Below are 11,031 nucleotides of genomic sequence, written 5' to 3'. Positions count from 1 at the left end.
GGAGGGTAAAGGGTAGGGTAGAAGGTAGGGTAAAGGGGAGGGTAGGGTAGAGGGTAGGGTAAAGGGGAGGGTAGGGTAGAGGGTAGGGTAGAGGGTAGGGTAGAGGGTAGGGTAGAGGGTAGGGTAGAGGGTAGGGTAGAGGGTAGGGTAGAGGGTAGGGTAGGGTAGAGGGTAGGGTAGAGGGTAGGGTAGAGGGTAGGGTGAGGGTAGAGGGTAGGGTAGAGGGTAGGGTAGGGTAGAGGGTAGGGTAGGGTAGAGGGTAGGGTGAGGGTAGAGTAGGGTGAGGGTAGAGGGTAGGGTAGAGGGTAGGGTAGGGTAGGGTGAGGGTAGAGGGTAGGGTAGAGGGTAGGGTAGGGTAGAGGGTAGGGTAGGGTAGAGGGTAGGGTAGAGGGTAGGGTAGGGGGTAGAGGGTAGGGTAGAGGGTAGGGTAGGGTAGAGGGTAGGGTAGGGTAGAGGGTAGGGTGAGGGTAGGGTAGGGTAAAGGGTAGGGTAGAGGGTAGGGTAGGGTAGAGGGTAGGGTGAGGGTAGAGGGTAGGGGCGTGACAGCGTTTGGACACTTGGTTGAGAAACTGATTCTGCAAACACTAAAAAATATACAAACGAATCCAAGTTTTATTTCATGGCAACAATGTCAAGACAAAAACAAAAACACATGGATGAAATATGAGACAGATAAAAGATCACATTTAGTATCCCTCTCTGAAGAACTAAAAGCCCTGGAGCTGACTGAGGTGATGGTGGCGATGCAGAACTGGGTCCTCTCCGAAACACACAGGGAACATGTTCGTCCTACCAGGGTCTATAGCGGTTACCTCTCGCCTGACCCTGAGTCTAGGAACCCCTTCCACAACACCCTGGCAGCATCCCACAGTAACGCCTTATTCCCTATATAGTGCAGCAGATTAGAGCAGAGACCTACGGGCCCTTCCTGAAGCGCTTGAAGAGCGGGTGGATGTTGTTACCCAGGTGGGCCCGGCTGCCTCTAGAGCGATACTCCATGTAGACAGAATCGTCAGCCCCGGACATGGAGCTCATGGTACCTGGCCTCCGCTGGAACTGGGGAGAGAGAGAGAGGTTAGAATATAGAACTGGGGGGAGAGAGAGAGAGAGGTTAGAATATAGAACTGGGGAGAGAGAGAGAGAGAGGTTAGAATATAGAACTGGAGAGAGAGATAGAGAGAGAGGTTAGAATATAGAACTGGGGAGAGAGAGAGAGAGGTTCGAATATAGAACTGGGGAGAGAGAGAGAGAGAGGTTAGAATATAGAACTGGGGAGAGAGAGAGAGAGAGGTTCGAATATAGAACTGGAGAGAGAGAGAGAGAGAGAGAGTTTAGAATATAGAACTGGAGAGAGAGAGAGGTTAGAATATAGAACTGGAGAGAGAGGTTAGAATATAGAACTGGAGAGAGAGGTTAGAATATAGAACTGGAGAGAGAGGTTAGAATATAGAACTGGAGAGAGAGGTTAGAATATAGAACTGGAGAGAGAGAGAGAGAGAGAGAGAGTTTAGAATATAGAACTGGAGAGAGAGAGAGAGAGAGAGAGAGAGAGAGAGGTTAGAATATAGAACTGGAGAGAGAGAGAGGTTAGAATATAGAACTGGAGGAGAGAGAGAGAGAGAGAGAGTTTAGAATATAGAACTGGGGAGAGAGAGAGAGAGAGGTTCGAATATAAAACTGGGGAGAGAGAGAGAGAGAGGTTAGAATATAGAACTGGGGAGAGAGATAGAGAGAGAGGTTAGAATATAGAACTGGGGAGAGAGAGAGAGAGGTTCGAATATAGAACTGGGGAGAGAGAGAGAGAGAGGTTAGAATATAGAACTGGGGAGAGAGAGAGAGAGAGGTTCGAATATAGAACTGGAGAGAGAGAGAGAGAGAGGTTAGAATATAGAACTGGAGAGAGAGAGAGGTTAGAATATAGAACTGGAGAGAGAGGTTAGAATATAGAACTGGAGAGAGAGAGGTTAGAATATAGAACTGGAGAGAGAGAGGTTAGAATATAGAACTGGAGAGAGAGGTTAGAATATAGAACTGGAGAGAGAGAGAGAGAGAGAGAGAGAGTTTAGAATATAGAACTGGAGAGAGAGAGAGAGAGAGAGAGAGAGAGAGAGAGAGAGAGGTTAGAATATAGAACTGGAGAGAGAGAGAGGTTAGAATATAGAACTGGAGGAGAGAGAGAGAGAGAGAGAGAGAGAGAGTTTAGAATATAGAACTGGAGAGAGAGAGAGAGAGAGAGAGAGGTTAGAATATAGAACTGGAGGAGAGAGAGGTTAGAATATAGAACTGGAGGGAGAGAGAGGTTAGAATATAGAACTGGAGAGAGAGAGAGGTTAGAATATAGAACTGGAGAGAGAGAGGTTAGAATATAAAACTGGAGAGAGAGAGGTTAGAATATAGAACTGGAGGGGGAGAGAGAGAGAGGTTAGAATATAGAACTGGAGAGAGAGAGAGGTTAGAATATAGAACTGGAGGAGAGAGAGGTTAGAATATAAAACTGGAGGAGAGAGAGAGGTTAGAATATAGAACTGGAGGGAGAGAGGTTAGAATATAGAACTGGAGGAGAGAGAGTTTAGAATATAGAACTGGAGGAGAGAGAGGTTAGAATATAGAACTGGAGAGAGAGAGGTTAGAATATAGAACTGGAGGAGAGAGAGGTTAGAATATAGAACTGGAGAGAGAGAGGTTAGAATATAGAACTGGAGGAGAGAGAGGTTAGAATATAGAACTGGAGGAGAGAGAGGTTAGAATATAGAACTGGAGAGAGAGAGAGAGAGTTTAGAATATAGAACTGGAGGAGAGAGAGGTTAGAATATAGAACTGGAGGAGAGAGAGAGGTTAGAATATAGAACTGGAGGAGAGAGAGGTTAGAATATAGAACTGGAGGAGAGAGAGGTTAGAATATAGAACTGGAGGAGAGAGAGGTTAGAATATAGAACTGGAGGAGAGAGAGGTTAGAATATAGAACTGGAGACAGAGAGAGGTTAGAATATAGAACTGGAGGGGGAGAGAGAGAGAGGTTAGAATATAGAACTGGAGAGAGAGAGAGGTTAGAATATAGAACTGGAGGGGGAGAGAGAGAGAGGTTAGAATATAGAACTGGAGAGAGAGAGAGGTTAGAATATAGAACTGGAGAGGGAGAGAGAGAGGTTAGAATATAGAACTGGAGGAGAGAGAGAGGTTAGAATATAGAACTGGAGAGAGAGAGGTTAGAATATAGAACTGGAGGAGAGAGAGAGGTTAGAATATAGAACTGGAGGAGAGAGAGAGGTTAGAATATAGAACTGGAGAGAGAGAGAGGTTAGAATATAGAACTGGAGAGAGAGAGGTTAGAATATAGAACTGGAGAGAGAGAGAGAGAGAGAGAGAGAGAGAGAGGTTAGAATATAGAACTGGAGAGAGAGAGGGAGAGAGGTTAGAATATAGAATTGGAGAGAGAGAGGTTAGAATATAGAACTGGAGGGGGAGAGAGAGAGAGGTTAGAATATAGAACTGGAGAGAGAGAGAGGTTAGAATATAGAACTGGAGAGGGAGAGAGAGAGGTTAGAATATAGAACTGGAGAGAGAGAGGTTGGAATATAGAACTGGAGGAGAGAGAGAGGTTAGAATATAGAACTGGAGAGAGAGAGGGGTTAGAATATAAAACTGGAGAGAGAGAGGTTAGAATATAGAACTGGAGAGAGAGAGAGAGAGAGAGAGAGAGAGAGAGAGAGAGAGAGAGAGGGAGAGAGGTTAGAATATAGAACTGGAGAGAGAGAGAGGTTAGAATATAGAACTGGAGAGAGAGAGAGGTTAGAATATAGAACTGGAGAGGGAGAGAGAGAGGTTAGAATATAGAACTGGAGAGAGAGAGGTTAGAATATAGAACTGGAGAGAGAGAGAGGTTCGAATATAGAACTGGAAGGGGAGAGAGAGAGAGGTTAGAATATAGAACTGGAGAGAGAGAGGTTAGAATATAGAACTGGAGGGGGAGAGAGAGAGAGGTTAGAATATAGAACTGGAGAGAGAGAGGTTAGAATATAGAACTGGAGGAGAGAGAGAGGTTAGAATATAGAACTGGAGGAGAGAGAGAGGTTAGAATATAGAACTGGAGAGAGAGAGGTTAGAATATAGAACTGGAGGAGAGAGAGGTTAGAATATAGAACTGGAGAGAGAGAGAGAGAGAGAGAGGGGTTAGAATATAGAACTGGAGGAGAGAGAGAGGTTAGAATATAGAACTGGAGAGAGAGAGAGAGAGGTTAGAATATAAAACTGGAGAGAGAGAGAGGTTAGAATATAGAACTGGAGAGGGAGAGAGAGAGGTTAGAATATAGAACTGGAGAGAGAGAGGTTAGAATATAGAACTGGAGAGAGAGAGAGGTTCGAATATAGAACTGGAAGGGGAGAGAGAGAGAGGTTAGAATATAGAACTGGAGAGAGAGAGGTTAGAATATAGAACTGGAGGGGGAGAGAGAGAGAGGTTAGAATATAGAACTGGAGAGAGAGAGGTTAGAATATAGAACTGGAGGAGAGAGAGAGGTTAGAATATAGAACTGGAGGAGAGAGAGAGGTTAGAATATAGAACTGGAGAGAGAGAGGTTAGAATATAGAACTGGAGGAGAGAGAGGTTAGAATATAGAACTGGAGAGAGAGAGAGAGAGAGAGAGAGAGGGGTTAGAATATAGAACTGGAGGAGAGAGAGAGGTTAGAATATAGAACTGGAGAGAGAGAGAGAGAGGTTAGAATATAAAACTGGAGAGAGAGAGAGAGAGAGGGAGAGAGGTTAGAATATAGAACTGGAGAGAGAGAGGGATAGAGGTTAGAATATAGAACTGGAGAGAGAGAGGTTAGAATATAGAACTGGAGAGAGAGAGAGGTTAGAATATAGAACTGGAGACAGAGAGAGGTTAGAATATAGAACTGGAGGGGGAGAGAGAGAGAGGTTAGAATATAGAACTGGAGAGAGAGAGAGGTTAGAATATAGAACTGGAGGGGGAGAGAGAGAGAGGTTAGAATATAGAACTGGAGAGAGAGAGAGGTTAGAATATAGAACTGGAGAGGAAGAGAGAGAGGTTAGAATATAGAACTGGAGAGAGAGAGGTTGGAATATAGAACTGGAGGAGAGAGAGAGGTTAGAATATAGAACTGGAGAGAGAGAGAGGTTAGAATATAGAACTGGAGAGAGAGAGAGGTTAGAATATAGAACTGGAGGGGGAGAGAGAGAGAGGTTAGAATATAGAACTGGAGAGAGAGAGAGGTTAGAATATAGAACTGGAGAGAGAGAGGTTGGAATATAGAACTGGAGGAGAGAGAGAGGTTAGAATATAGAACTGGAGAGAGAGAGAGGTTAGAATATAAAACTGGAGAGAGAGAGGTTAGAATATAGAACTGGAGAGAGAGAGAGAGAGAGAGAGAGAGAGAGAGAGAGAGAGAGAGAGAGAGGGGAGAGAGGTTAGAATATAGAACTGGAGAGAGAGAGAGGTTAGAATATAGAACTGGAGAAAGAGAGAGAGATTAGAATATAGAACTGGAGAGGGAGAGAGAGAGGTTAGAATATAGAACTGGAGAGAGAGAGGTTAGAATATAGAACTGGAGAGAGAGAGAGGTTCGAATATAGAACTGGAAGGGGAGAGAGAGAGAGGTTAGAATATAGAACTGGAGAGAGAGAGGTTAGAATATAGAACTGGAGGGGGAGAGAGAGAGAGGTTAGAATATAGAACTGGAGAGAGAGAGGTTAGAATATAGAACTGGAGGAGAGAGAGAGGTTAGAATATAGAACTGGAGGAGAGAGAGAGGTTAGAATATAGAACTGGAGAGAGAGAGGTTAGAATATAGAACTGGAGGAGAGAGAGGTTAGAATATAGAACTGGAGAGAGAGAGAGAGAGAGAGGGGTTAGAATATAGAACTGGAGGAGAGAGAGAGGTTAGAATATAGAACTGGAGAGAGAGAGAGAGAGGTTAGAATATAAAACTGGAGAGAGAGAGAGTTTAGAATATAGAACTGGAGAGAGAGAGGTTAGAATATAAAACTGGAGAGAGAGAGAGGTTAGAATATAGAACTGGAGAGAGAGAGGTTAGAATATAGAACTGGAGAGAGAGAGAGAGAGAGGGAGAGAGGTTAGAATATAGAACTGGAGAGAGAGAGGGATAGAGGTTAGAATATAGAACTGGAGAGAGAGAGGTTAGAATATAGAACTGGAGAGAGAGAGAGGTTAGAATATAGAACTGGAGACAGAGAGAGGTTAGAATATAGAACTGGAGGGGGAGAGAGAGAGAGGTTAGAATATAGAACTGGAGAGAGAGAGAGGTTAGAATATAGAACTGGAGGGGGAGAGAGAGAGAGGTTAGAATATAGAACTGGAGAGAGAGAGGTTAGAATATAGAACTGGAGAGGGAGAGAGAGAGGTTAGAATATAGAACTGGAGAGAGAGAGGTTGGAATATAGAACTGGAGGAGAGAGAGAGGTTAGAATATAGAACTGGAGAGAGAGAGAGGTTAGAATATAGAACTGGAGAGAGAGAGAGGTTAGAATATAGAACTGGAGGGGGAGAGAGAGAGAGGTTAGAATATAGAACTGGAGAGAGAGAGAGGTTAGAATATAGAACTGGAGAGGGAGAGAGAGAGGTTAGAATATAGAACTGGAGAGAGAGAGGTTGGAATATAGAACTGGAGGAGAGAGAGAGGTTAGAATATAGAACTGGAGAGAGAGAGGTTAGAATATAGAACTGGAGAGAGAGAGAGAGAGAGAGAGAGAGAGAGAGAGAGAGAGAGAGAGAGAGAGAGAGGGAGAGAGGTTAGAATATAGAACTGGAGAGAGAAAGAGGTTAGAATATAGAACTGGAGAGAGAGAGAGGTTAGAATATAGAACTGGAGAGGGAGAGAGAGAGGTTAGAATATAGAACTGGAGAGAGAGAGGTTAGAATATAGAACTGGAGAGAGAGAGAGGTTCGAATATAGAACTGGAAGGGGAGAGAGAGAGAGGTTAGAATATAGAACTGGAGAGAGAGAGGTTAGAATATAGAACTGGAGGGGGAGAGAGAGAGAGGTTAGAATATAGAACTGGAGAGAGAGAGGTTAGAATATAGAACTGGAGGAGAGAGAGAGGTTAGAATATAGAACTGGAGGAGAGAGAGAGTTTAGAATATAGAACTGGAGAGAGAGAGGTTAGAATATAGAACTGGAGGAGAGAGAGGTTATAATATAGAACTGGAGAGAGAGAGAGAGAGAGAGGGGTTAGAATATAGAACTGGAGGAGAGAGAGAGGTTAGAATATAGAACTGGAGAGAGAGAGAGAGAGGTTAGAATATAAAACTGGAGAGAGAGAGAGTTTAGAATATAGAACTGGAGAGAGAGAGGTTAGAATATAAAACTGGAGAGAGAGAGAGGTTAGAATATAGAACTGGAGAGAGAGAGGTTAGAATATAGAACTGGAGAGAGAGAGAGAGAGAGGGAGAGAGGTTAGAATATAGAACTGGAGAGAGAGAGGGATAGAGGTTAGAATATAGAACTGGAGAGAGAGAGGTTAGAATATAGAACTGGAGAGAGAGAGAGGTTAGAATATAGAACTGGAGGGGGAGAGAGAGAGGTTAGAATATAGAACTGGAGAGAGAGAGGTTAGAATATAGAACTGGAGGGGGAGAGAGAGAGAGGTTAGAATATAGAACTGGAGAGAGAGAGGTTAGAATATAGAACTGGAGGAGAGAGAGAGGTTAGAATATAGAACTGGAGGAGAGAGAGAGGTTAGAATATAGAACTGGAGAGAGAGAGGTTAGAATATAGAACTGGAGGAGAGAGAGAGGTTAGAATATAGAACGGGAGGAGAGAGAGAGGTTAGAATATAGAACTGGAGAGAGAGAGAGGTTAGAATATAGAACTGGAGAGAGAGGTTAGAGAACTGGAGAGAGAGAGAGAGAGAGAGAGAGAGAGAGAGAGAGGTTAGAATATAGAACTGGAGAGAGAGAGGGAGAGAGGTTAGAATATAGAATTGGAGAGAGAGAGGTTAGAATATAGAACTGGAGGGGGAGAGAGAGAGAGGTTAGAATATAGAACTGGAGAGAGAGAGAGGTTAGAATATAGAACTGGAGGGGGAGAGAGAGAGGTTAGAATATAGAACTGGAGAGAGAGAGGTTAGAATATAGAACTGGAGGGGGAGAGAGAGAGGTTAGAATATAGAACTGGAGGAGAGAGAGAGGTTAGAATATAGAACTGGAGGAGAGAGAGAGGTTAGAATATAGAACTGGAGGAGAGAGAGAGGTTAGAATATAGAACTGGAGAGAGAGAGGTTAGAATATAGAACTGGAGGAGAGAGAGAGGTTAGAATATAGAACTGGAGAGAGAGAGAGGTTAGAATATAGAATTGGAGAGAGAGAGGTTAGAATATAGAACTGTAGAGAGAGAGAGAGAGAGAGGGAGAGAGGTTAGAATATAGAACTGGAGAGAGAGAGGGAGAGAGGTTAGAATATAGAACTGGAGAGAGAGAGGTTAGAATATAGAACTGGAGGGGAGAGAGAGAGAGATTAGAATATAGAACTGGAGAGAGAGAGAGAGGTTAGAATATAGAACTGGAGGGGGAGAGAGAGAAGTTAGAATATAGAACTGGAGAGAGAGTGAGGTTAGAATATAGAACTGGAGGGGGAGAGAGAGAGAGGTTAGAATATAGAACTGGAGAGAGAGAGAGTTTAGAATATAGAACTGGAGGGGGAGAGAGAGAGGTTAGAATATAGAACTGGAGGGGGAGAGAGAGAGAGGTTAGAATATAGAACTGGAGAGAGAGAGGTTAGAATATAGAACTGGAGGGGAGAGAGAGGTTAGAATATAGAACTGGAGGGGAAAGAGAGGTTAGAATATAGAACTGGAGGAGAGAGGGAGAGGTTAGAATATAGAACTGGAGGAGAGAGAGAGGTTAGAATATAGAACTGGAGGGGAAAGAGTTTAGAATATAGAACTGGAAGGGAGAGAGAGGTTAGAATATAGAACTGGAGAGAGAGAGAGGTTAGAATATAGAACTGGAGGGAGAGAGAGGTTAGAATATAGAACTGGAGAGAGAGAGGTTAGAATATAGAACTGGAGGGGAGAGAGAGGTTAGAATATAGAACTGGAGGGAGAGAGGTTAGAATATAGAACTGGAGAGAGAGAGGTGAGAATATAGAACTGGAGAGAGAGAGGTGAGAATATAGAACTGGAGAGAGAGAGAGAGAGAGAGAGAGGTTAGAATATAGAACTGGAGGGAGAGGTTAGAATATAGAACTGGATGGAGAGAGAGGTTAGAATATAGAACTGGAGGGGAAAGAGAGGTTAGAATATAGAACTGGAGGGGAAAGAGAGTTTAGAATATAGAACTGGAGGGGAAAGAGAGGTTAGAATATAGAACTGGAGGGGAAATAGAGTTTAGAATATAGAACTGGAGGGGAAAGAGAGGTTAGAATATAGAACTGGAGGAGAGAGGGAGAGGTTAGAATATAGAACTGGAGGGGAGAGAGAGATTAGAATATAGAACTGGAGGGGGAGAGAGGTTAGAATATAGAACTGGAGGAGAGAGAGAGGTTAGAATATAGAACTGGAGTGAGAGAGAGGTTAGAATATAGAACTGGAGGAGAGAGAGAGGTTAGAATATAGAACTGGAGAGAGAGAGAGGTTAGAATATAGAACTGGAGAGAGAGAGAGGTTAGAATATAGAACTGGAGGAGAGAGAGGTTAGAATATAGAACTGGAGAGAGAGAGAGGTTAGAATATAGAACTGGAGGGGCAGAGAGAGAGAGGTTAGAATATAGAACTGGAGAGAGAGAGGTTGGAATATAGAACTGGAGGAGAGAGAGAGGTTAGAATATAGAACTGGAGAGAGAGAGAGGTTAGAATATAGAACTGGAGAGAGAGAGAGGTTAGAATATAGAACTGGAGAGAGAGAGAGGTTAGAATATAGAACTGGAGAGAGAGAGGTTGGAATATAGAACTGGAGGAGAGAGAGAGGTTAGAATATAGAACTGGAGAGAGAGAGAGAGGTTAGAATATAGAACTGGAGAGAGAGAGAGGTTAGAATATAGAACTGGAGAGAGAGAGGTTAGAATATAGAACTGGAGGGAGAGAGGTTAGAATATAGAACTGGAGAGAGAGAGGTGAGAATATAGAACTGGAGAGAGAGTTAGAATATAGAACTGGAGGGAGAGAGGTTAGAATATAGAACTGGATGGAGAGAGGTTAGAATATAGAACTGGAGAGAGAGGTTAGAATATAGAACTGGAGGAGAGAGAGAGGTTAGAATATAGAACTGGAGGGGAAAGAGAGGTTATAATATAGAACTGGAGAGAGAGAGAGGTTAGAATATAGAACTGGAGAGAGAGAGAGGTTAGAATATAGAACTGGAGGGGAGAGAGAGAGGTTAGAATATAGAACTGGAGGGGAAAGAGAGGTTAGAATATAGAACTGGAGGGGAAAGAGAGTTTAGAATATAGAACTGGAGGGGGAAGAGAGTTTATAAGGTTTTAAAGGTTTTAAATGCCTGACGTCAGAACTTGACAGACCAGATGCGTTTCCCATGCTGGACAGACAGAAGTCAAACCAGAACGGATGTCCACATTTCATTGATTGATTGATTGATTGATTGATAAGAGGTGTGTATACATACCATTGGCCGTCCATTCTCTCCGATGACCACTTCCTCCTCTGCGTCGAGGTCTGTAGCCGCCAGAACCTTCTGGAGCAGCTGATACTGCTCCTCTCTGGAGGAGAACATCAGATTATCCTCCTCCATCCCCGCCATTTTAGTGATGACCTGGTGGAGAGGAGGAGATTAGGGAGGAGGAGGAGGAGGAGAGAGAGAGAGGGGGAAGGACATAGATTAGATCAGTGCTTAATTTGAGCCGCAAACTAGAGCACTCTTCCCCCAACTCTGTGATCAGGTCAAACTAAAAATACTTTTTATTTGAAAGTATGTTCCGGAACCTCAGAGCTCCAACGTTCCCGGAACCTCAGAGCTCCAACGTTCCCGGAACCTCAGAGCTCCAACGTTCCGGAACCTCAGAGCTCCAACGTTCCCGGAACCTCAGAGCTCCAATGTTC

The 11,031-nt window shown here is 43.5% G+C and overlaps 1 protein-coding gene across 3 annotated transcripts in view; it reads right to left on the bottom strand.

Moving 5' to 3' along the window:
* Window positions 1–594: 594 nt before the first annotated feature.
* Window positions 595–11,031, bottom strand: part of LOC139394108 (general transcription and DNA repair factor IIH helicase/translocase subunit XPB) — a 49,766-nt gene continuing 39,329 nt past the window's right edge. For all 3 annotated transcript variants that reach the window (XM_071142129.1, XM_071142127.1, XM_071142128.1), the window contains 2 exons: window positions 10,598–10,744; window positions 595–1,056 (listed from right to left, as the gene is read on the bottom strand). In XM_071142129.1, the coding sequence (XP_070998230.1) occupies window positions 916–1,056; window positions 10,598–10,744 (288 nt within the window). In that variant the 3' untranslated portion in view covers window positions 595–915. The remainder of the gene's footprint in view (window positions 1,057–10,597; window positions 10,745–11,031) is intronic.

The sequence above is a fragment of the Oncorhynchus clarkii genome, unplaced genomic scaffold, assembly GCF_045791955.1.
Source record: "Oncorhynchus clarkii lewisi isolate Uvic-CL-2024 unplaced genomic scaffold, UVic_Ocla_1.0 unplaced_contig_5422_pilon_pilon, whole genome shotgun sequence".
NCBI lineage: Eukaryota > Metazoa > Chordata > Actinopteri > Salmoniformes > Salmonidae > Oncorhynchus > Oncorhynchus clarkii.
Note: the sequence above shows the minus strand (reverse complement) of the source record. Positions and strands in the feature narration are given on the sequence as shown.